General features: G+C 49.5%; 1 protein-coding gene across 1 annotated transcript in view; it reads right to left on the reverse strand.

Annotated features, from left to right (window-relative positions):
• dlgap2 (DLG associated protein 2) overlaps positions 1-27,186 on the reverse strand; it is a 47,135-nt gene that overhangs the window by 12,777 nt on the left and 7,172 nt on the right. The window contains exons 4-6 of the mRNA XM_033022104.1: positions 5,249-5,601; positions 2,543-2,637; positions 962-1,374 (exon numbers count right to left, since the gene is read on the reverse strand). Coding sequence (XP_032877995.1) covers positions 962-1,374; positions 2,543-2,637; positions 5,249-5,601 — 861 coding nt within the window. The remainder of the gene's footprint in view (positions 1-961; positions 1,375-2,542; positions 2,638-5,248; positions 5,602-27,186) is intronic.

A 27,186-nucleotide genomic window follows, 5' to 3' on the forward strand; every position in this document is an offset into this window, starting at 1 on the left:
GGAACTCCATCGGGGCAACACACAATAAAAAGCATTTCAATGTATCTCAGTACATGTGTCAATAACAAACTAAACATCTCTAGCCTTTAGTCAGAGGGTGGTGAATCTGTGGAATTATTTGCCACAGAAGGCTGTGGAGGCCAAGTCAGTGGATATTTTGAAGGCAGAGATCGATAGATTCTTGATCAGTGCGGGTGTCAGAGGTTATGGGGAGAAGGCAGGAGAATGGGGTTAGGAGGGAGAGATAGATCAGCCATGATTGAATGGCGGAGTAGAAGTGATGGGCCGAATGGCCTAATTCTGCTCCTATCACTTATGACTTTGAGCAGGAAGCGGAGAACACAACAGGCAACGCCCAAGAAACAAAATCCGCAAACATTAATGCTATCATTTAGTTGAGTGATACATAGAGTGATACAGCATGGAAACAGGCCCTTCAGCCCAACCTGCCCATACTGGCCAACATGTCCCAGCTACACTAGTCATAGAGTGATACAGTGTGGAAACAGGCCCTTCAGCCCAACTTGCCCATACTGGCCAACATGTCCCAGCTACACTAGTCCCACCTGCCTGCGTTTGGTCCATATACCTCCAAACCTGTCCTATCCATGTACCTGTCTAACTGTTTCTTAAACGTTGGGATAGTCCCAGCCTCAACTACCTCCTCCGGCAGCTTGTTCCATACACCCACCATCCTTTGTGTGAAAAAGTTACCCCTCAGATTCCTATTAAATCTTTCATCCTTCACCTTAAACTTATGTCCTCTGGCCCTCGATGTACCGACTCTGGGGAACAGCCACTCTGTGTCTAACACAGAGTACAGGGCAGGTTTGGAGGGATATGGACCAAATGTGGGCAGGTGGGACTAGTGTAGCTGGGACATGTTGGTCGGTGTGATGCATGATGTGACATTGGGCTTGGGTAGCCTTGGCTGGGCAAACACACACAGATCTGCTCTTACTTTCCTCACTCAGGTCATTCTCCTCGGCCTCTCTCTCCATCTGCTTGCACCATCCCTCCATCCTCTTTGTCTCCGCGTGCAGCAGCTTCATGAACCACTGGCCGTCCCTGCGGCAGGGCGACATGCGGCCAGCGTCGGGCGGAGGCACCGACTCCAGCCACGGCTCCGGGGGCGGGAAGGCGGATGTGTCGAGGGGCGTGCGGTAATCCTCCCGGTAGCTGAGCAGCCCCTGTGTGCGGACAGTCCTGAGCGCCGTGTACTGGGTGGGCGTGCACGGCTCCGAGTGCCGCTGGAACGAGTTGCCGAACTGCTGCCCCTTGTCCTCCATGCTGACCGGTACGGGGAAACCCTCCAACTCCAGGTCCGCCTGAACGCTGGCCGTCACGCTGTTGGACCGCTTGAAGCGGCCGCGCCTGTAACACAACGGCAAACACGTCAAACAACTGTGGCTGTAACACACTGGCACACAGGTCAGACAACTCAAGTCAGTCAAGTCACTTTTATTTCTATAGCACATTTACAAAACAACTCTCGTTGACCAAAGTGCTTTACATTGGTGGAGGTACTAACGTTATACAACATTGGTTCATAGATTAAGTACATACATATATACATACATATAGCCCTCCCTCAGAGGATGTCAAGAAAGGCTTGAGAGTAAAGATGAGTTTTAAGCCCTCTTTTCCGTGTTGCGTGTGCTGTGTGTTGTGTGTTGTGTGCTGTGTGTTGTGTGCTGTGTGTTGTGTGCTGTGTGCTGTGTGTTGTGTGTTGTGTGCTGTGTGCTGTGTGCTGTGTGTTGTGTGCTGTGTGTTGTGTGCTGTGTGCTGTGTGTTGTGTGTTGTGTGTTGTGTGCTGTGTGTTGTGTGCTGTGTGCTGTGTGTTGTGTGCTGTGTGCTGTGTGCTGTGTGTTGTGTGCTGTGTGCTGTGTGCTGTGTGTTGTGTGCTGTGTGCTGTGTGTTGTGTGTTGTGTGCTGTGTGTTGTGTGCTGTGTGTTGTGTGTTGTGTGCTGTGTGATGTGTGCTGTGTGTTGTGTGCTGTGTGCTGTGTGTTGTGTGCTGTGTGTTGTGTGCTGTGTGTTGTGTGCTGTATGTTGTGTACTGTGTGTTGTGTGCTGTGTGTTGTGTGCTGTGTGCTGTGTGTTGTGTGCTGTGTGCTGTGTGTTGTGTGCTGTGTGTTGTGTGCTGTGTGCTGTGTGTTGTGTGCTGTGTGTTGTGTGCTGTGTGTTGTGTGCTGTATGTTGTGTACTGTGTGTTGTGTGCTGTGTGCTGTGTGTTGTGTGTTGTGTGCTGTGTGCTGTGTGTTGTGTGCTGTGTGTTCTATGTTCCGTTCTGTTCCGTGTTGTGTGTTCTATGTTCATGTTCTGTGTTCTATGTTCATGTTCTATGCGAGTGTGTGTGTGTGTGTGTGTGTGTGTGTGTGTGTGTGTGTGTGTGTGCGTGTGCGTGTGCGCGTGCGCGTGAGTGTGTGTGTGTGTGTGTGTGTGTGTGTGTGTGTGTGTGTGTGTGTGTGTGTGTGTGTGTGTGTATGTGGGGGGGGGGGCTTATTCTGTGTGTGTGTGTGGGGGGTCCCGCGTGGATTTACCGTTTCTCATCTTCCACCTGCACTCCCACGGAGTGATACTCCCGCAGCCCCCGGCTGTCCGTGTCCGAGTCTGTGGCCGGCTCCACCGCATCCACCTGTGCAGCAAACACAGCAACATCAGCCAGCACAAGGCCATTCAGCCCATCTCCCTCCGCCTCACTAACCCAAGCTGCTCATTCCCAGCTCTGACCTTCCTTCCATCGAGGGGATTTATCGCAGTCGCTGCCTCAAAAAGGCTGGCAGTATCATCAAAGACCCACACCATCCTGGCCACACACTCATCTCCCTGCTACCTTCAGGTAGAAGGTACAGGAGCCTGAAGACTGCAACAACCAGGTTCAGGAATAGCTACTTCCCCACAGCCATCAGGCTATTAAACCTGGCTCGGACAAAACTTTGATTATTAATAACCAATTATCTGTTATTTGCACTTTATCATTTTATTTATTCATGTGTGTATATATTTATATTACGGTATATGGACACACTGATCTGTTCTGTAGTAAATGCCTACTATATTCTGTTGTGCTGAAGCAAAGCAAGAATTTCATTGTCCTATCAGGGACACATGACAATAAACTCACTTGAACCTGAACTTGAACCATCTCATTCCACTGCAAATTCTTAGCATTGCCTGTTCAAATGCCATCAACCTACAGTCATAGAGCGATACAGTGTGGAAACAGGCCCTTCAGCACACCTTGCCCACACCCGCCAACAATGTCCCAGTTACACTAGTCCCACCTGCCTGCGTTTGGCCCATTTCCCTCCAAATCTGTCCTATCCATCTACCTGTCTAAATGTTTCTTAAACGTTGGGATAGTCCCAGCCTCAACTATCTCCTCTGGCAGCTTGTTCCATACACCCACCACCCTTTGTGTGAAAAAGTTACCCCTCGGGTTTAAATCTTTCCCCCTTCACCTTGAGCCTCTGACCTCGATTCCCCAACTCTGGGCCACATCCTCGTAAATCTTCTCTGCAATCTTTCCAGCTTGACAACATCTTTCCTATAACATGGTGCCCAGAACTGAACACAATATTCTAAATGAGGCCTCATCCACATCTTATACAACTGCAACATGACCTCCCAACTTCTATACTCAATACTCTGACTGATGAAGGCCAAAGTACCAAAAGCCTTTTTGACCACCTTATCTACCACCTAGATCCCTCTGCTCTACAACACTATCCAGAGGCCTACCATTCACTGTGTAGGTCCTGCTCTTGTTCGACGTCCCAAAATGCAACACCTCACACTTCTCTGTATTAAATTCCATCAACCATTCCTCCGCCCACCTGGCCAATCGATCCAGATCCTGCTGCAAACTGCTGAGAACTATATTCTGCACTCTGTATCTTCCCCTTTACTCAACCTATCGTACTTGAGCTTGAACTGATTGTATTTATGTGGAGGATATTTGTTTGGATAGTATGTAAAACAATGCTTTTTACTGTACCTCGGCACATGTGACCTAAACCTAAACATATGCACTAGTTAGAATGGCATCGTGGTCGGTACAGACATTGTGGGCTGAAGGGCCTGTCGAGTTTAGTTTAATTTAGATGCAGCGTGGAAACAGGCCCTTCGGCTCACCGAGTCCACACTGACCAGCGATCCCTAACCCTAACCCTATCCTGCACTCACTAAGGACAGTTTACATTTATACGTTTACACCAAGCCAATTAACCTACAAACCTTGGAGGTTGGGCAGAAACCGAAGGTCTCGGAGAAAACCCACGCAGGTCACGGGGAGAAGGTACAAATTCCGTACAGACAGCACCCGTGGTCAGGATGGAACACGGGTCTCTGGCGCTGTGAGGCAGCAACTCTACCGCTGCACCACCGTGCCACCCCTTTGTTCTACGTTCTATTTTCGATCAGTTGAGGCATCAGCTACTGATCTCATTCAGTGACACAGACTCCACAGGTTTATCTGTGAACTGGGTAATATAGATGGTCTATAATTTTCCAGTTTATTGCACTCATTTTTAATTCTATGTTGAGTAATATAGCTGACATCCAATCCTGTTGTTTTGTTCATGTATCACAAAATTATTGGGAACCAAGATTAATGCTTCCGTTATATTTCTCTGGAACTATTCTGACGAGAATCTGGTTCTCCAGAACCAGGGGCCACAGTTTAAGAATAAGGGGTAAGCCATTTCGAAAGGAGACGAGGAAACACTTTTTCTCACAGAGAGTGGCGAGTCTGTGGAATTCTCTGCCTCAGAGGGCGGTGGAGGCCGGTTCTCTGGATACTTTCAAGAGAGAGCTAGATAGGGCTCTTAAAGATAGCGGAGTCAGGGGATATGGGGAGAAGGCAGGAACGGGGTACTGATTGTGGATGATCAGCCATGATCACATTGAATGGCGGTGCTGGCTCGAAGGGCCGAATGGCCTACTCCTGCACCTATTGTCTATTGTCTATTGACCCTGTGCTTCCCGTGTCCACTCCCCCATCGCCCTGTGCTATCCCTGGCCCCTTACCCCATCGCCCCTGTGCTGTCTGTGTCCACTCCCCCATCGCCCCTGTGCTGTCTGTGTCCACTCCCCCATCGGCCCTGTGCTGCCCGTGTCCACTCCCCCATGGCCCTGTGCTATCCCTGGCCCCTTACCCCCACTGCCCTGTGCTGTCTGTGTCCACTCCTCCATCGCCCTGTGCTGCCCGTGTCCACTCACCCATCGGCCCTGTGCTATCCACCCACCTGGATGCCGATGGAGGAGCGTCGGTTCTTGAGGAGTTGTTGAGCTTTGGCCACGTCCAGAGTGAGGATGGCCTTGTCTCGGGTCAGCATGACGGCACCCCGGCAGTTGTTGGTGGCGTGGTGCAGCGCCGCAGCCTCCAGGGCCATGTTGACCGCCTTGCTGCTGTCCAGGCTGTCGGTGGAGTTGTACAGCACTTTGCCCTCCTGGCTCCACGGGATCTGCTGGCAACGGTTCTCGTGGTAGGCGTCCTGTGTCGATTCCGTGCTGCTCTGTGCCGTCACTGAGATGACCGGCTTGGACGTGGTGCGCGGTGGCACCGGTGGCGGTGTCTTCTTGTAGCTAGTGCAAGTTACTGGTGAGGAGAAGGGGGAGGTTAGCACCATGCCGACCAACACCGAGATACATCACACCAACAGTGCCGGCCAACACTGAGATACAACACCAACAGTGCCGGCCAACACTGAGATACATCACCAACAGTGCCGGCCAACACTGAGATACATCACCAACAGTGCCGGCCAACACCGAGATACATCACCAACAGTGCCGACCAACACCGAGATACAACACACCAACAGTGCCGACCAACACCGAGATACATCACCAACAGTGCCGGCCAACACTGAGATACATCACACCAACAGTGCCGACCAACACTGAGATACAACACACCAACAGTGCCGACCAACACCGAGATACATCACCAACAGTGCCGGCCAACACCGAGATACATCACCAACAGTGCCGGCCAACACTGAGATACATCACCAACAGTGCCGGCCAACACTGAGATACATCACCAACAGTGCCGGCCAACACCGAGATACAACACCAACAGTGCCGGCCAACACCGAGATACAACACCAACAGTGCCGGCCAACACCGAGATAAAACACACCAACAGTGCCGGCCAACACCGAGATACAACACCAACAGTGCCGGCCAACACCGAGATACATCACCAACAGTGCCGACCAACACCGAGATACATCACCAACAGTGCCGACCAACACCGAGATACATCACCAACAGTGCCGGCTAACACCGAGATACAACACACCAACAGTGCCGGCCAACACCGAGATATAATGTACCATGAGCAACAGGCGTCCATGCACACGCACACACACACACACACACACACACACACACACACACACACACACACACACACACACACACACACACACACACACACACACACACACACACACACACACACACACACACACACACACACACACACACACACACACACACACACACACACACACACACACACACCTAATGCAAAGGCAACAGGTTCATAAGTGATAGGAGAAGAATTAGGCCATTAGACCCATCAAGTCTACTCCCCCATTCAATCATGGCTGATCTATCTCTCCCTCCTAACCCCATTCTCTTGCCTTCTCCCCATAACCCCTGACACCCGTTCTAATCAAGAATCTAGCGTGGCAAGGCACGCTATTAAGTCAACGTTTAGACACAGAGTGCTGGAGTAACTCAGCGGGTCAGGCAGCAACTGTGGAGAACATGGATAGGTGACGTTTCACAGAGTGCTGGAGTAACTCAGCGGGTCAGGCAGCATCTGTGGAGAACATGGATAGGTGACGTTTCACAGAGTGCTGGAGTAACTCAGCGGGTCAGGCAGCATCTGTGGAGAACATGGATAGGTGACGTTTTGGGTTGGGACTTCAGACTCCAACACTTGGTGTCTATCTTTGTTACTACACACTTCACGCTGCTCCCTCACTGCCCCTGGTGCCAGGTGCTGTGGCTGCCTGAGTGGAGTTTGCACGTTCTCCCCTGGAACTGTGTGAGGCATTACCAATGCCTCTACTTCCGTAGAAGGTTTAGGATGTTCCTCATGTCCTCAACAATTCTCACCAACTTCTACCGGTCAACCATGGAAAGCATTTTATCGGGATGCATCACAGCTTGGTTTGGGAACAGCTCCATCCAAGACCGCAAGAAATTGCAGAGAATTGTGGACACAGCCCAGACCATCACACAAACCAACCTCCCTTCTATCGACTCCATCTGCACCTCACGCTGCCATCATCAAGGACCAGTCGCACCCTGGTCACTCCCTCTTCTCCCCTCCCATCGGGCAAAAGGTACAGAAGTGTGAAAACGCACACCTCCAGATTCAGGGACAGTTTCTTCCCAGCTGTTATCAGGCAACTGAATCATCCTACCACAACCAGAGAGCAGTGCTCTCTTCGATCGGACTTTGCTGGCTTTACCTTGCATTAAACGGTATTCCCTTTATCATGCACCTGTACACTGTGGATGGCCTGATTGTAATCATGTCTTTTCGCAGACTGGTTAGCACACAACAAAAGCTTTTCACATAAACTCAACTAAGCTGAATGTCAGAAGACACTGGGGAGATGAGTACAAGGTGAACAATGGTGAGATGGGGTGGGGGGGAGTGGGATAGGGGTGGGGAGCAATGGGCCGAATGGACCGCTGCCTTGGCTTCACACACAGCTGCTCTGTTGACTGACCCAGAGATATGTCAGAGACACCACATCTCCCATTGCCCCAGTGGGCTCAGCAAGTTAGGACGCAGAGTGTGGACAGGGAGAGATCAGGTGTGGTGATGTCACCGGGGGGGAGAGGTCAGGTGTGGTGATGTCACTGGGGGTAGAGGTCACGTGTGCCGATGTCACTGAGGGAGAGGTCAGGTGAGCTGTGACCTCTGTGGCACAGGTGATGCGTGCTAACATCAGCGTGCAGACATTGACCAATTGCTCTTTCATGCCGGCTCGCCTACTCTCTCGCCAACCCTCCATGGCACTGCATATGTCCAGCAACTATCACAGCTTGCTTTGAGAGACTTCATCACATTGTATATTCAGAGGCTCACTCTGACAATAGACAATAGGTGCAGGAGTAGGCCGTTTGGCCCTTCGAGCCAGCACCGCCATTCAATGTGATCGTGGCTGATCATCCCCAATCAGTACCCCGTTCCTGCCTTCTCCACATATTCCCTGACTCCGCTATCTTGAAGAGCCCTATCTAGCTCTCTCTTGAAAGTATCCAGAGAACCGGCCTCCACTGCCCTCTGAGGCAGAGAATTCCACAGACTCACCACTCTCTGTGAGAAAAAGTGTTTCCTCGTCTCCGCTCTAAATGGCTTACTCCTTATTGCATCTTCTCTGGAGAATTCCCATCATGTCGCCAGGAATCTATCTGCTCATCGTGAGAAGGGTCATTCTACTAAACGTTGAGACGTAGTCTGGCTCGATGGGACTGGATGAATTATTTCTTGTAACACACGACTGCTTTGTCCTACAAGGTCGACCACGCTGCATTCATTATTCTTTGCTCAGCTGCAACTTTCTTCACGTCTGCATCCAATAAATCGCTCAGCTCGTCAACGCTCTTGCAATTGTCCAGGGCTTTTGTTCCTGCATAACGTTGTTCATCATCAGGTGGCATCGCGCGAGGCAGCCTCACCAGCAGTTTGTCTGTCCCTTCACCCTTTTTGTTGTTTTTAATCTCTCTAAAAAGTATGTTTTTGGAGGTTTCTTAGTCTATTTTATGGGGGGGGGGAAGAAGGGAAACAGTCACTACCTGGTCGAGGATGCATCTATTCTCTGAGCCGCATCTTCGCCCCCTCCTCGCAGCCTACCATCTGGATTGGCGCGGCCTTTCCTGCCGGAGACCGGCCAGAGCTTCAGCAGGGGCGGCACAGCGCTGGATTCCATCGTGGAGCGGGCGATGCCTTACCGGGGGTTGCCGTGTTGGAGCTCCGGAGTGCTGGGCCTGCTGCTTTAACATCGTGGAGCTGTGGTTGCAGCGCGTCCAGCCACGGGCGGCGCTGACTTTAGCATCGCGGAGTCCTGGGGTCCTTTGCCGAGGGTCGCCTGTGTTGGAGCTCCGCCCAGCTCAGCCTGTGGACTTTGTGAGCCGCGGTCTCCGGTAAGAAGCAGCCGATTCGGAGACTCCAAGCCGCTGAGTGTGTTCTTCCATTCCGACGTCGGAGTTCTGATCATCCCGGCGAGAGGGCCTGAACATCGGGCCGCCCGTAGCGGCGACTGCGGGGGGTTCTAGGCCCCGACCACGAGTGAACAAAGAGGAAGATGACTGAACTTTATTGCCTTCCCTCACAGTGGGAAACGTTGATTCCGCTGTGTGGGGGTGTTCATGTTAAACTCTATCGTGTGTTGTGTTCTGTTTATTCGTATGGCTGTATGGTAACTCACATCTCACTGTACCAATTGGTGCATGTGACAATAAATGTAACTTGAACTTGAACGCAGCATGTTTGCCAGGACTAGAGGGTGTGAGCTATAGGGACAGGTTGAGTAGGCTGGGTCTCTATTCCATGGAGCGCAGGAGGATGAGGGGTACAAAGTCATGAGAGGAATAGATCGAGTAGATGCAGAGTCTCTTGCCCAAAGTAGGGGAATCGAGGACCAGAGGACATAGGTTTAAGGTGAAGGGGAAAAGATAGAAATCTGAGGGGTAACCTTTTCACACAAAGGGTGGTGGGTGTATGGAACAAGCTGCCAGAGGAGGTAGTTGAGGCTGGGACTATCCCAATGTTTTAGAAACAGTTAGACAGGTACATGGATAATACAGGTTTGGAGGATATGGACCAAGCGCGGGCAGGTGGGACTAGTGTAGCTGGGACATGTTGGTCGGTGTGGGCAGGTTGGCTGAAGGGCCTGTTTCCACACTGTATCACTCTATGACTAGTGTAGCTGGGACATGTTGGGCCAGTATGGGCAAGTTGGGCTGAAGGGCCTGTTTCCACACTGTATCACTCTATGACTAGTGTAGCTGGGACATGTTGGGCCAGTGTGGGCAAGTTGGGCTGAAGGGCCTGTTTCCACACTGTATCACTCTATGACTGCCTTCATGCAGCATGCCAGAGTTACAGTTTCCAGATGACACCGTGTCGTGGGTCACTTATTCTATGCTGACGTACTCAGCTCAGAGATCGTGCAGCAATTGTGGCCTTCTTCTTGTTGCGAATGAAACATAAATAAACCAAAGGAATAGTTAGATCTCAAGCCGGGTGGGTGTTCAGCCAGGTTGGTGTCTCTGTTGGCGTCAATATCTGCCAGGCCCTGACACAGCTCCATTTGGTGGGTGGTAGAGCGGGCACCCTGAGATGACATGGATGGCTGTCTGTTGTTCTGCTCCACATTCACAGGCTGGGCTCTGGCGGTGGGAGCCCCCATCTCCACACGCTGGCATTGAAACGCCCAACTCCAGTACCAAGTCTGTTGAGCTTCACCCATCCACGCTCTTCTGGGGAGCTCAGACCCTGGACAGCTTTTATCTGGTGAAGAGATGTAGCTGTGTAATGGAGATGAGGTTGCCTTCCACTCCGGTGACCACTTGGTGGCTATCCAGTGTGCTTTTTTCCTTAGCTCCATAGATGCTGCTGTACCCGCTGAGTTTCTCCAGCACTTTTGTCTACCTGTGCTTTTGTCTCAGTTGGCTAGATGGATGCTAGGAGTTGTTTTCCATGTGGAGCAAAGGGGTGACAGGACTTCAGTCGGGGTGGCCACTGCTCTCTGCTGAAAGCCTGATGGAGGAGGTGATCTGGGTCCATGGCACGACGAGATAGTGCCAGAGTTGCTGCTTGCCTTCGGATCCATGTATAGGGAGCTGCTCGACTGGAGTAGGTTGAAGGTTCGCAAGGTGACCCGCAGAATGACTGGAGGATGGCCAATCTTCACGCAATGTATCGGAATTCCTTTTGAATTCCCACTTCCCATTTTAAATGTTCCTTATCCTGACACAAAGTGCCCCAACTTCCCTCCAATTACCAGCCGGCTGTCTGCAGGTTGAAGACATGAACCTGTAATCCCGGGCAAGGCTTGAGTGGAGTTGCACAAAGCCAGCAAATGGGCAACATCAGGAAAGTGGAAAGACAATTATAGATAAGGACATCCTGGCAGCAAACTGGATGTCACCAGAATATTAGCGACGGGGCTGAAATAGACAAGGGGAAATGAACCGGCCCATGGCCTGATAACAGATTGACTCTGTGTGTGTGTTGACTCACTTCACAGTGAAGGGAATACTAAATGATCCTGCTCGCTTGGTTAGGTTGAAGTCAGCCATGCTGAGGTAACTGCAGCCTGACCTTGGCTACCTTCCATCTGCATTCAATTTGTGTCACCACAACAAGTTCAATCCATGATGATTTAATCAGCAGGTCGCAAGCCCTGACTCTCAGACTGAAGAAAGGTCTTGGACTGAAACGTCACCCATTCCTTCTCTCCAGAGATGCTGCCTGTCCCGCTGAGTTACTCCAGCATTTTGTGTCTATCTTCGTTTTAAACCAGCATCTGCAGTTCCTTCCTACCCAATGCAGACCAGGGGGTCACAACTGGAGTTAGGTTCAGGGTCTGGTTTGCTAGTGTTATGTGTAGCGAGGTACAGTGAACAACTTTGTATGCATGCGTTGCAAATAGATCCGAACATACGAGACATAAATACATTCGTCAAACAATAGGCAAAGATACAGAGTGCAAAACTATTGAAAGATATCAGAAGATAAAACTTGGAGACAGGATTGAGCAAGTACAACTTTCCACCCAGCCTACAGCTGGTAGACAACTCGTTAAGAAGCAGAAGCTTTTCTTTCACTGAACATAGAACAGGGAACAGTATAGCACAGCAACAGGCCCTTCAGCCCACAACGTCGCTGCCAACCGTGACGCCAATCAAAACCAATCCCACCTGCCCGCACCTTATCCACACACCTCCATCCCATGCATATCTATAGGCAGGCACGGATATCGCCAGCAGTCGCCTAAACATTGCCTCAGTGGGACAGGCCCTTTACCCCCCATTACTCTTCCACAGTTCATCTGTTCTCTACCTGCCCGGTTCATTCTGCATTATGCATCACAATTCCTTAATTCTTTATTAAGGATAAAAGAGTAGGAGTAAACGGGTCCTTTTCACAATGGCAGGCAGTGACTAGTGGGGTACCGCAAGGCTCAGTGCTGGGACCCCAGCTATTTACAATATATATTAATGATTTGGACGAGGGAATTGAATGCAACATCTCCAAGTTTACTGATGACACGAAGCTGGGGGGCAGTGTTAGCTGTGAGGAGGATGCTAGGAGGCTGCAAGGTGACTTGGATAGGCTGGGTGAGTGGGCAAATGCATGGCAGATGCAGTATAATGTGGATAAATGTGAGGTTATCCAACTTTGGTGGCAAAAACAGGAAAGTATACTATTATCTGAATGGTGGCCGATTAGGAAAAGGGGAGATGCAACGAGACCTGGGTGTCATGGTACACCAGTCATTGAAAATAGGCATGCAGGTGCAGCAGGCAGTGAAGAAAGCGAATGGTATGTTAGCATTCATAGCAAAAGGATTTGAGTATAAGAGCAGGGAGGTTCTACTGCAGTTGTACAGGGTCTTGATGAGACCACACCTGGAGTATTGCATACAGTTTTGGTCTCCTAATCTGAGGAAAGACATTCTTGCCATAGAGGGAGTTCAGAGAAGGTTCACCAGACTGATTCCTGGGATGGCAGGACTTTCATATCAAGAAAGACTGGATAGACTCGGCTTGTACTCGCTAGAATTTAGAAGATTGAGGGGGGACCTTATAGAAACTTACAAAATTCTTAAGGGGTTGGACAGGCTAGATGCAGGAAGATTATTCCCGATGTTGGGGAAGTCCAGAACTAGGGGTCACAGTTTAAGGATAAGAGGGAAGTCTTTTAGGACCGAGATGAGAAAATCATTCTTTACACAGAGAGTGGTGAATCTGTGGAATTCTCTGCCACAGAAGGTAGTTGAGGCCAGTTCATTGGCTATATTTAAGAGGGAGTTAATGTGGCCCTTGTGGCTAAAGGGATCAGGGGGTATGGAGAGAAGGCAGGTACAGGATACTGAGTTGGATGATTAGCCATGATATATTGAATGGCGGTGCAGGCTCGAAGGGCCGAATGGCCTACTCCTGCACCTATTGTCTATGTTTCTATGTATATCGTGTTGTTACTTGTAAGCGGAGCACCAAGGCAAGTTCCTTGTATGTGTACACACTTGGCGAATAACATTTATTCTATTCTATTCTATTCCACACCCATCCCCCTCTCACTTTAAACCTATGTCCTCTGGTTCTTGATTCCCGTACTCTGGGTAAACAACTCTGTGCATCCACCCTCCACCTACCCCCACCCAGCCTCTCACTATATCCACTCCTCCCTCCCTGACCCGACTCCATCTAGCCATCACCCCCTCCTCACCAGCACCCACCTAATGCTTGTCCTTCCTGCCTCTCACCTCTTTATACTGGCCTTCTCCCCCCTCCTCCATCAGTCTGAAACGTCATCTGTCCATTCCCCCCACAGATGCTGCCTGACCCACTGAGTTCCTCCAGCACTCTGTGTTTTACTCAAGGTTCCAGCACCTGCAGTTCCCTATGAGATATGACCAGAACACTTGCCCAACTAGAGGAGCTTTTTAATATATGGGTTGAATGTTGAGGGTGGTGAATCTGTGGGATTCTTTGCCACAGAAAGCTGTGTAGGCCTTCTACCCCTACTCCATCAGTCTGAAGCAGGGTCCTGCCTCGAAACATCATCTGCCCATTCCCAGTGGATACATTGAAGGCAGACAGATAGATTCTTGATTAGTACGGGTGGGGAGAAGGCAGGAGAATGGGGTTAGGAGGGAGAGATAGATCAGCCATGATTGAATGGCGGAGTAGACTAGATTAAACCTTGGCGTGATATTTGACTCATCACTGAAATTTGACAAACAAGTCAATGCCGTGGTAAAAGTGAGCTTCTTCCAGCTTCGCACGATAGCTAAACTAAAATCATTCCATTTGACAACTTGGAAAAGATCATCCACTCATTTATCTCCTCCCGCCTAGATTACTGCAACTCCCTTTACACTGGCATCAGCCAATCTTCCCTGTCCCGCCTGCAACTGGTCCAAAACGCCGCAGCGAGACTCCTGACGGGCACCCGAAAAAGGGACCCCATCACCCCGATCCTGGCCTCTCTCCACTGGCTCCCTGTGCGGTTCCGAATAAATTTCAAGATCCTCCTTTATGTTTACAAAGCCCTTAACGGGCTTGCCCCCACCTACATCAAAAGTCTGCTTACCCACCACACCAACTCCAGGTCCCTCAGATCGGCCGACTTGGGGTTACTGAACATCCCGCGGTCTAGGCATAAGCTCAGGGGCGACCGACCGTGCCTTTGCGGTTGCAGCTCCTAGACTGTGGAACAGCATCCCCCTTCCCATCAGAACTGCCCCCTCCATCGACTCCTTTATGTCTAGACTTATAACTTATTTCTACTCTCAAGCGTATCTTGAGGTCCTCTGAGGGAGCGCTGTATGTATGTATTTATGTATGTATTGTTGATCTATGTACCACTGTATGTAGCACGTTAGTATCTGCACTGATGTAAAGCACTTTGGTCAACGAGAGTTGTTTTTAAATGTGCTATAGAAATAAAATTGACTTGACTTGACTAGATGGGCTGAATGGCCTAATTCTGCTCCTATCTCATGATCTTATGCATTTTGACGATGGAGTGAGAAATACATAGTTTAGAGGCTAGAGGAAGATTTATGTAAGGTGATGAGCAGAGTGGGAGCTCAGAGCTCAGCTGCTGCTGGTGAGAATAGTCAATCACTGTTCAGTTCAGAAGGATAAAGTCCTGCATTGTTGTACCTCCAGCACCGTGATTGCGTTCTTAAACACCAGATAAACTGCTTCATTATTTGGCCAGCTACTGAATTGATTCAAGCAATTCTACTCCAAGGTCTATTAATAAGAAATGGAATTTAAGATCAGGTAACTTGGCATTTGTAAAGCATTAACTGATATCTGGCCAATCTAAAGCTAATAGCTGGATTTAAAGAAAATCTTTGATTATTTGATGATGTGAATATGTTAATAGGACAGCTCCTGTGGTTGATGGTTCCATGGCCATGGCTGGGGTGAAAGGCACAGAATGTTACAGGTGCACTCAGTGTGACCGCATTGGTGATACAGAGTGGCTTCACCACACGCCAGGGTCGTGGGGACAGGTCCTGACCCGGTCTAGACCTAACCTCGACCCTGTCCTAACCCGAGGTCAGATCCCTGCCACAGAAACCCCACTGGCCACATTACTAACTCTGTGACAGGGGGTTATGGGGAGAAGGCAGGAGAATGGGGTTAGGTGGGAGAGAGATAGATCAGCCATAATTGAATGGCGGAGTAGACTTGATGGGCCGAATGGCACAATTCTGCTCCTATCACTTGTGAACTTCTGACCCTCCAGCCTGAATCTTGTGTTTCCACCAGGACCCTGTGACTTCTCTCCACTAGCCAGCCCTGTATCCATAGGCCCAGCTCACAGTTAGTCCCGTGCATCTTAACTTGCAGCCTGCAGCAGCTGGGATGCATCATTGCCGCCCAGTTCATCCACATGTCAGCTCTCCAACACATCCAATACCTCGTCATGTTTAATGTGAACATGCTCCAGATATCACTGTCCATCCATCCCTGACTCTCTCCTCACTCAACACATCATCGTCTAGGGTTAAATCGGCAAATTGACATGAAACAACGTACAGGTCGAGAAAACATTTGTTTCCGTCACACAGTCACAGAGCTGTACAGTAGAGAAACAGACCCTTCGGCCCATCTCATCCATGCCGACCCAGTTGGGATACTGGGCGAGTCTCATTGGCCTGCCTTTGGCCCATATCCCTCTAAACCCGTCCCTTCCACATATCTCTGTCCAAATATCGTTTAAAGGTGGTAGTTGTACCCGCTTCCACAGCTTCCTCTGGCAGCTCGTTCCAGATACAGACTACCCTCTGAGTGGAACAGTTGCCCCTGAGGTCCCTCTTCAATCTCTCCCCTCTCACCTTAAACCTGTGCCCTCTAGTTTTAGAATCCTCTACCTTGGGGAACAGACTGTGAACGTGGGGGGGACGAGCTACCAGAGGAGATGAACAACATTTCAAAGTCATTTGGACAGTATTTGGAGAGGATTGGTTTCGAGGGACATAGAACAAACATGGGCAGTGGGACTAGCATAGATGAGGCATCTTAGTCAGGACATTGTGGGCCGAAGGGCCTGTTTCCCTGCTATGTGCGTCAGTGGTTCAATGCTGCATGAAGATGCCTTGAACTATAGTTTGTGGGAGAATCATATTATCCACACCGACAATGCTGCTGGCCCCAGCACGACCCCACATTCACATCTTGTCATCATTTGAAAGGAGATTGTGTCCTAGCTCATATATAGAGTGAGCAGCACATTGCGCTCGCCTTTGTCAATAACCTTGTGAATATTTGTGTTTAGCATGGCTAGAATCAATGATGACATTAACTTTAATGACCACAGAAATTGCTGTTACATTTTGTGTAATATTATTGTAATTTTAAATTGTCAGGAAATTGAACACATTTAATGGCGGGAATAGAATCACATACACTCAATATTACTGAATGTACTTCAAGGTGATAGATAGATACCCTGCTCAGAAAGCAATGCCCTCGAGTCACAAAGCACGGAAACAGGCCCTTCAGCCCAACTTGCCCAGGTCGACCAAGTGCATCTTCTCTACTAGTCCCATTTGCCCGCATTTGGCCCATCTATCTACCTATATACTAGTAAAACTCTCATGTTGTTTGTTATTATGTCTGTCTGCACGATGTGATGAGTGTGATCCTGCAATTACGCCAAAACAGTACACGATAGCACTACAATATTTCGCCCACCTTATTCACCCTTGTCCTGGGGTGTGCTGTGGCAGGTTTCATTCAGATCGATGGTATCTTTTACAAGTTATTCACATTTTAAGCTTATAAAAAACCACTTTGCCAAAAATCTCTTCCATCTGCACTGGCAGTTAGCAGCGTATGATGTCACAATGGGATCTCATTTACATAAACTGCCTGTCATCAGTGTTCCATCTCACAATGACATCACAATGGGATCTCACTTACATTAAAGAAACACAGCAGCGTTCCACCTCACAATGACGTCAATGGGGATAGGGAGGGGTTAAGGAGGGAGGGAGTGACTAAGGGTAGGGGAGTTGAGAGGGAGGGAGTGGGCGAGGGGAGGTGGAGAGGGGAAAGAAGACGGAGGGTGAAGAGGAAGGGGAGGGAGTGCTGGGGATGAGGGGGAATGGAGGAAGATAGGGGTAGGAAGAGGCGAGGCGCACTTGGGAAGGGTTGCCGTGACCCGTGTGGTGGAATATTGCGTTGGGGGACCACCCACCCTTGTGACAGGGACCCAACGGGTCCCACTTGGTCTAGTATCTCTCTAAACCTTTCCTGTCCATGTACCTGTCAAAGAGTTTTTTAAATGTTGTTCTAGTACTTGCCTCAACTAAAACATTGAACAGTACTGCACAGGAACTGGCCCTTCGGCCCACAATGTTCATGCTGGACATGTTGCCAAGTTAAACTAATCCCCTCTGCCTGCACGTGATCCATATCCCTCCATTCCCTGCATATCCATGTGCCTATCCAGAAGCTTATCGTATCTGCCTCCACCATCACATTCCACGCACCCACCACCCTCTGTGTAAAAAACATGCCCTGCACATCTCCTTTAAACTCTGCCCCTCTCACCTTAATGCTATACCCTGTAATCTTTAACATTTCCACCCTGGGTTAAAGGTTCTGACTGTCTACCCTATCTATGCCACTCAGAATGTTATACACTTCTACCAGGTCTCCCCTCAACTGCTAGTGTTTTAGATAAAACAATCCAAGTCTGTTCAACCTCATTTTATAATTCAATCCCCTAACCCGAGCAACATAGAAACATCGACAATAGGTGCAGGAGGCCATTCAGCCCTTCGAGCCAGCACCGCCATTCAATATGATCATGGCTGATCGTCCCCAATCAATAACCCGTGCCTGCCTTCTCCCCATATCCCTTGATTCCACTAGACCCTAGAGCTCTATCTAACTCTCTCTTAAATCCATCTAGTGATTTGGCCTCCACTGCCCTCTGTGGCAGGGAATTCCATAAATTCACAACTCTCTGGGAGAAAAAGTTTTTTTCTCACCTCAGTCTTAAATGACCTCCCCTTTATTCTAAGACTGTGGCCCCTGGTTCTGGACTCGCCCAACATTGGGAACTTTTTTCCTGCATCTAGCTTGTCCAGTCCTTTTATAATTTTATAAGTTTCTATAAGATCCCCCTCATCCTTCCAAACTCCAGTGAATACAAGCCTAGTCTTTTCAATCTTTCCTCATATGACAGTCCCGCCATCCCAGGGATCAATCTCGTGAACCTACGCTGCACTGCCTCAATCACAAGGATGTCCTTCCTCAAATTAGGAGACCAAAACTGTACACAATACTCCCAATGTGGTCTCACCAGAGCCCTATACCACTGCAGAAGAACCTCTTTACTCCTATACTGAAATCCTCTTGTTGTGAAGGCCAACATTCCATGCTGGTAAATCTCCTCTGGACCCTCCCCATAACCTCCACATCTTTCCTGTAACAGGGCAACCAGAACTACAAATGTGCCTTAACCAAAGCTTCTACAAAGCTGCATTATGACTTCCTGACTCTTATAATAAATGCCTCGACTGATGTAAACATCTTTTCGACCCCCCAGCGGAGATGGATGGGAAACAAAATGCTTTAGCTGTGATCTTGCCGCTCTAACTGACTTCCTGCAAAGAGCCCTCACATCAGGGGACACAAATGCCAGAGTCTTGCTTCCAAGATGGTGCCCAACCCATCTATTTGTGTGCTTGATCTACAATCACAATAGACAATAGGTGCAGGAGTAGACCATTCGGCCCTTCCAGCCAGCACCGCCATTCAATGTGATCATGGCTGATCATCCACAATCAGTACCCCGTTCCTGCCTTCTCCCCATATCCCCTGTCTCCGCTATCTTTAAGAGCCCTATCTAGCTCTCTCTTGAAAGTATCCAGAGAAGCGACCTCCACCGCCCTCTGAGGCAGAGAATTCCACAGACTCACCACTCTCTGTGAGAAAAAGTGTTTCCTCATCTCCGTTCTAAATGGCTTTCCCCTTATTCTGAAATATTCACATATTACTATCTCCCCACACTCTTAAATCTCCACTCCTACAGCAACATCTATACACTGCACACGGCTCGATTGTAATCATGTATTGTCTTTCCGCTGACTGGATAGCACGCAACAAAAGCTTTTCACTGTACCTCGGTACACGGGACAATAAACTGAACTCAACCAAAGGTCCATTCCCCACTGCAGTCTAGAGAAAGATCAGTTACATTCACATGGCATGTGTGAACATGGTATATGGGTAACATCACGTGTTGGAACATGGAATTGCATGTCACAAATTTTCTCCGTCACTTACTTTGGATGCTGGATATGTAAGAGGTGACCTTGTTTTGCAGAGTTCAACCTCTCCCCCCCGTCTCTCCATCCCTCCTGCCCCATCTTGTAACTGATTCATTCATGATGTTCCAGTTAATGCGTCTTTAATTGGTCAAAAAGGCAGCCTCACCACCCTGGCCACGCTCTCATCTCACTGACCACTGACCCACACCACCCTGGCCACAGATCCACACCACCCTGGCCACAGATCCACACCACCCTGGCCACAGACCCACACCACCCTGGCCACGCTCTCATCTCGCTGCCACCATCGGGTAGAAGGTACAGGAGCCTGAAAACCGTGACCTCCAGGTTCAAGAACAGCTTCTTCCCAGAGACCATCAGGCTCTTGAACATAATGACTGCGATCTTATACGTAGAACATGAACAGCACAGGAACAGACCCTTCGGCCCACGATGTCCATACCAAGCTTGATGCCAAGGAAAACTAATCACCTCTTCCTGCACGTGATCCATATCTCTCCATTCCCTGCGTATCCATGTGCCTATCCAAAAACCTCTTAAACATCACTATCGTATCTGCCTCCACCACCACCCCTGGCAGCGTGTTCCAGGCACCCACCACCCTCTGTGTAAAATACCTGCCCCACACACTTCCTTTAAACTGGAGATGTTGATCTATAAAAACAGACACGGAGTGCTGGAGTAACTCAGCGAGTGCAGCAGCATCTGTGGAGAACATGGATAGGTGACGTTTCACAGAGTGCTGGAGTAACTCAGCGGGTCAGGCAGCATCTGTGGAGAACATGGATAGGTGATGTTCCACCCACCTTAAAGCAGTGCCCTCTAGTGTTTGACTGTGTTTACTGCAGCTCCTCAACTCTGACCTTAACCCCAACTGGACATGGTGGATGGTGCGATCCACAGTATAGTGAAGGGCATATCTCTGGCATTGACGGCAAATGATCCCCAGCGGTACGGGACTCTGCAGACCACCTTGGCCACGCCATCCAAGGCAGCAAGAGGACATGGTGCTCCAAGCTACAGTCCCAGGATAAGCTGATGGAACCCTGTCTATGGTGGCAAGGACGGCACCAAGGCTGTAATGGGCCACAAAGAGAAGGCGTGCGGTATCGATGGCCACAGTGGGTCCCCACCCCATGAACTCCATGCATCCTACACCCGCTTGGAGCAGAGGGTTGGTGGTGTACTGCTAGCTGCCCTGTCAGTGAGGAGAGGGGACAAAACTGACAGTTACCTCCCAACGCTGGTGCGCTGCAAGCATACGTTCTCAGCTGATTACTATATTCCTTGCACACTCAACACTGTGTGGCCAAACTCAGCTCTAATTCCATCTGCAAGTTTGCAGATGGCCACTGTGGCGGGTCAAATAATGAGTGTGGAAAGGAGGAGATAGAGAGCTCAGTGACGTGGTGTCAGGACAGTCACCTCTCCCTCAATGTCAGCAGCTAGTTACTGACTTCAGCAAACGAATGAGGTGGTGTACACGCACCAACCCTCACTGACACGCACACGTCAATGACACGCACCGGTCACTGACACGCACACGTCAATGACACGCACACGTCACTGACACGCACACGTCACTGACACACGTACGTCACTGACACGCACACGTCAATGACACGCACAAACCCTCACTGACACACGCACACGTCACTGACACGCGCACGTCACTGACATGCACACGTCACTGACACGCACACGTCACTGACACGCACACGTCAATGACACGCACCAACCCTCACTGACACGCACACGTCACTGACACACGCACATCACTGACACGCACACGTCAATGACACGCGCACGTCACTGACACGCTCACGTCACTGACACGCTCACGTCACTGACACGCTCACGTCACTGACACGCTCACGTCACTGACACGCTCACGTCACTGACACGCGCACTTCACTGACACGCGCACATCACTGACACGCTCACATCACTGACACGCTCACATCACTGACACGCTCACATCACTGACACGCGCACATCACTGACACGCTCGCGTCACTGACACGCACACGTCACACACACGCACGTCACACACACGCACGTCACTGACACGCACACGTCAATGACACGCACACGTCACTGACACGCACACGTCAATGACATGCACAAACCCTCACTGACACGCATACGTCAATGACACGCGCACGTCACTGACACGCACACGTCACTGACACGCACACGTCACTGACACGCACACGTCAATGACACGGACCAACCCTCACTGACACGCACACGTCAATGACACACGCACGTCACTGACACACGTACGTCAATGACACGCACACGTCAATGACTCACACTGGTCAGTGACACGTACTGGTCAATGATGGTGCACCACTGGAGATGTCAAGAGCTTCAAGTTCTTCGGTGAAAACATCACCAGTTATTTTTTCTGGACCAACCATATTAATGCTACAGCCAAGAAAACACACCATTGCTTCTCCTTCCTCAGAAGATCAATGGTTGGCCATGTCTCCAATGACTCTTGGTGACTTCTATAAATGTATCATTGAAAGCACACTGTCGGGATGCATCACAGCTTGGCTTGGGAACAGCCCTGCCCAAGACCACAGGAAATTGCAGAGAATTGTAGATGTAGCCCAGTCCCACACACACCACACTCCCCACCATTGTAGATGTAGCCCAGTCCCACACACACCACACTCCCCACCATTGTAGATGTAGCCCAGTCCCACACACACACACCACACTCCCCACCATTGTAGATGTAGCCCAGTCCCACACACACCACACTCCCCACCATTGTAGATGTAGCCCAGTCCATCACACACCACACTCCCCACCATTGTAGATGTAGCCCAGTCCCACACACACCACACTCCCCACCATTGTAGATGTAGCCCAGTCCCACACACACACCACACTCCCCACCATTGTAGATGTAGCCCAGTCCCACACACACCACACTCCCCACCATTGTAGATGTAGCCCCGTCCATCACACAGACAGATTCCCCATTTCCACTTCACGCTGCCTCGGGAAAGCAGCAACATAATTAAGGGCCATTTTTTACATCAGTCATTCTCCCCTCTCCCGTCAGGCATCAGATACAAAAGCACAAACCACCATGTTTACCAACAGTTTCTTCCCCTCTGTTATCACGCTCTTAAACAGACCTCATAAGCTAACAATTAATTCCTGATCCTCCAACCTACCTTGCTCCAACACCTGCTCATTTTTACCTGCACTTTCTCTGCCGCTGTTACACTTAATGCTGCTCTCGTTTTCCTGTTTATTTCTACATTGCCTCTTGTACTCACGCATAGATGATATTCCTGGATAGAAGGCTAAAGTGTTTCACTGTATCTAGATATTCTTGCTATTGAGTGAGTGCAGCATAGGTTCACATTAATGACAGTCCCACCATTAATTCCCGGGATGGCGGGACTGTCATATGCTGAGAGAATGGAGCGGCTGGGCTTGTACACTCTGGAGTTTAGAAGGATGAGAGGGTATCTTATTGAAACATATAAGATTATTAAGGGTTTGGACATGCTAGAGGCAGGAAACATGTTCCCGATGTTGGGGGAGTCCAGAACCAGGGGCCACAGTTTAAGAATAAGGGGTTGGTCATTTAGAACGGAGACGAGGAAACATTTTTTCATCCAGAGAGTTGTGAGTCTGTGGAATTCTTTGCCTCAGAGGGAGGTGGAGGCCGGTTCTCTGGATACTTTCAAGAGAGAGCTAGACAGGGCTCTTGAAGATAGCGGAGTCAGGGGATATGGGGAGAAGGCAGGAACGGGGTACTGATTGGGGATGATCAGCCATGATCACATTGAATGGCGGTGCTGGCTGGAAGGGCCAAATGGCCTACTCCTGCACCTATTGTCTATTGTCTATTGTAACGAGGCATTAATGAACCCGGACCTATGTACAGGTGGCTGATGCAGCAGCTGTATCCCTGGTTGACTCCTTCCTACACTATGAGCTGGCCAGCCAGGCGGCAGTGCAAGCCGCACACTCTTCACTCGACAACCCTTGTGCCGATTGCAAGGACACTGAGTCACGTCACGGACAACCACTTGACCACTCCACAGAGACGGAGACAGAGAGAGAGAGAACAAAGCAGGGCGCTGGTGTACCGATATGCTGCGGTGTGTTAGGGCGAGTGGCCATGCCCGAAACTCCCCACGCACTCAGCTCCCGGGGTCTTGGCGAATAATGCTGCGTGCCGTACAGGGGGAAGGCTGAATAAACGGGAAAAAGAAGCATTTTTACAAAGCTGGGGGGGGGGGGGGGGGGGGGGGGGGGGGGGGGAGCAAATGTCAGTACATGAAATGGCAGGATGTCATTGGATTAAACAGAATGCAAACTCAGTCTAGGAATCGGAAAAATGACCAGATGTTGTTCAGCACTGGCTGGCTTTTGTTCATTGAAACTATAATATCATTTTAAATGGACTGAACTTTTTTTACGTTTATTTATGATAGTATCTATTGAGCACTGCTTTTACAAACCTGTTGTACCACCGCAAGTAAGGAGCTTGTTGATCAGCTTTGGTACATGTGGCAATTAAACATCTGGAGTTAAGACACTTGAATTCTAGGACCAGAGGGCAGAGCCTCAGAATTAAAGGATGTTTCTTTACGAAGGAGATGAGGAATTTCTTTAGTCAGAGGGTGGTGAATCTGTGGAATTATTTTCCACAGACGGCTGTGGAGGCCAAGTCAGTGGATATATTTAAGGCAAAGATAGATAGATTCTTGATTAGTACGGGTGTTAGGGGTTATGGGGAGAAGGCAGGAGAATGGGGTTAGGAGAGATAGATCAGCCATCATTGAATGGCGGAGTAGACTCGATGGGCTGAATGGCCTAATTCTGCTCCTATCATGACGTGACCTTCCTTCATGTGCTCCCACCCTCTCTTGCAGAGGCAGGCAGGAGATAGAACTGTTTGGTGAGCTTTGTGACTTTGTCGGTGCCTATATGTGGCAATTCATGTGAACATCCCAGATGAGATCTGTTTGATGATTCTACCCGGCTGTCTGTAAAACAAAGCATCTCACTGTACCACGGTACATGTAATTATGAATCATTAAACTGGATAGTTAGCATCGAAACAGGCCCTTCAGCCCATCGAGTCCATGCCGACCATCGATCACCTGTTCACACTAGTTCTATGTTATCCCACTCCCTACACACTAGGGGACAAATTTACAGAGGGCCGATTAACCTACAAACCTGCCCAGGGTCAGGATGTTTCACTGTATCTGGGTATTCTTGCTATTGAGGGTGTGCAGTGTAGGTTCACATTAATGACAGTCCCGCCATTAATTCCCGGGATGGCGGGACTGTCATATGCTGAGGTCTCTGGTGCTGTGAGGCAGCAGCTCTACCCGCTGCGACACCGGGCAGATAATTTTTGGAATATCATTCCTAAATCAACACTATCGTTTGGAAATATATCAGTAATAGAATATCAACGAGTTTCATTTCACTGCCGTGTGTCCTAGGCTGTTACAGATTAGACCAGATATTAGTGAAAATGACAAGTAGAAATATTGGTAATATTGGCTCCATTGAGCGCATTTTATGGACAATTCAGTCTGAAGAGTAAGTGGTTGCAAGAGGCAACGTTTAATTGGAAGGTATGACTCATTTTCTCTCTCATGGGTAATTAGTACATCTCCAATATATCTCAACCTGCTCTCAGTCCAATAAACAGATTTGGACCATAGTATTTATATGGAAAGACTAACTTTATAATTTTAATCAAACCATTGTATCATTATCATTTCTCTCGTTCCATGCTCTCATCTCGCTGCTACCATCGGGAAGAAGGTACAGGAGCCTGAAAACCGTGAGCTCCAGGTTCAAGAACAGCTTCTTCCCAGCAACCATCAGGCTCTTGAACACTGCACAACACTGACCCCAGCAACTGTGACCTTCTACAGATGGTGTCTGTGGTTGCACGACCGACTTCAGTTTGTGCTATTACGGTTGGGGCAGTGTTATAGACCAAGGCTTCCCAACCTGGGGTATATTTCACCTACCCAGGGGGTAAATTAGTTGATTGTGGATTTGTACATATTTGTTCTCATTGATGGACTGTGTTTGGTTCAGGTATACCGGTATCTGTTCATCATTAGCTGTTCATAAATAAGTGAAAGAACATTGCTACATGCTCTTCAAGTTGCCAGGGGTAAACGGGCCGAAAAAGGTTTGGGAAACCCTGTTGTAGGGCATCAGTTCCAGAGACAAAGTCCAATGTCCGCAATGGGGTAGAGGTCAGCTCTGAACCCACAGGGGAATCAGCAACGGCAACCCTCGAGGTGGATTTGCATGCGGGAGGAGAGGAGGGCCAAACAGGATCTGGAGCGGGGGATGCCCAGTGGTAGGTGACGGGTGCAGGTGACCAAAGTGGGCAAGCGGTGGGGTCATGGCAAACGCCATGCTGTGAGAACGGAGAGGATGAGAAGGAGTTTCTTCCCAGAGGCCATTCGGACTGTAAACTCCTATCTCACCAGGGACTAACTTTACTGAACCACTCTACTGGTGTGTGGTGTCTTTTTTAAATTGCTGTTTTTTTCCTTTTTCTTCCCTCCCACAAATATGTAACATGTGAATATGTGATTCTGGTCCATTCTGTTTGTAGTTTGTTTGTTTGTTGTTTTGCACAGTCCGCGAGCATTGCCACTTTCATTTCACTGCACATCTGGTATGTGTATGTGACAAATAAACTTGACTTGACTTGGATGGGCTGGGAATAACCACTGGCACTGCGGGCTCCAATGATGGGGTTGGATGGTGAGACCAGGTCACCGGCACTTCCTTCTGCCAATGACCTATTGGAGGGGGCAGATCAGGTCCAGCATTAGCCCCTCACCACAAACGGGCAACAACGTTTCAGGGTCTAGGCTGAGGTGTGACCTCGCCAGTGGGCAGATTATATCAGGGCTTTGACTGAACGGCAGACACTCCTTAAAGCAGCAGCACTTTGCCAGAGCTGTAGAGAAGGCAGACGGCACGCTTGTCCTCATAGGTGGAGGCGTTGAATATAACAGCTAGGACTTTGGTTGGATCGCATTTAAAGTATTGCATGTAGTTCTGGCCGCCTCCATTACAGGAAGCATGCGGGGGCTTTGGAGACGGTGCACAGGAGGTTCACCAGAACAATGCTGGGATTACAGGGTTAGAGCTACAGGGAGAGGCTGGACAGGCTGGGATTGTTTTCTCCGCAGGTTGAGGCAAGTGGTGATTCTGTGGAATTCTCTGCCTCAGAGGGCGGTGGAGGCAAGTTCTCTGGATGCTTTCAAGAAAGAGCTAGATAGGACTTAAAGATAGCGGAGTCAGGGGATATGGGGAGAAGGCAGGAACGGGGTACTGATTGGGGATGATCAGCCATGATCACATTGAATGGCGGTGCGGGTTCGAAGGGCCGAATAGCCTACTCCTGCACCTATTGTCTATTGTCTATTGAAGTGTATAACATTATGAGGCATAGATACGGTAGGCAGTCAGAACCTTTTTGCAAGGATGGGAATGGCAAATACTAGAGGGCATGGCTTTAAGGTGAGCGGGGGAAAGTTTAAAGGAGATGTGCGGGGCAGGTTTAGTTA

The sequence above is a fragment of the Amblyraja radiata genome, chromosome 5 (assembly GCF_010909765.2).
Source record: "Amblyraja radiata isolate CabotCenter1 chromosome 5, sAmbRad1.1.pri, whole genome shotgun sequence".
Classification (NCBI taxonomy): Eukaryota; Metazoa; Chordata; class Chondrichthyes; order Rajiformes; family Rajidae; genus Amblyraja; species Amblyraja radiata.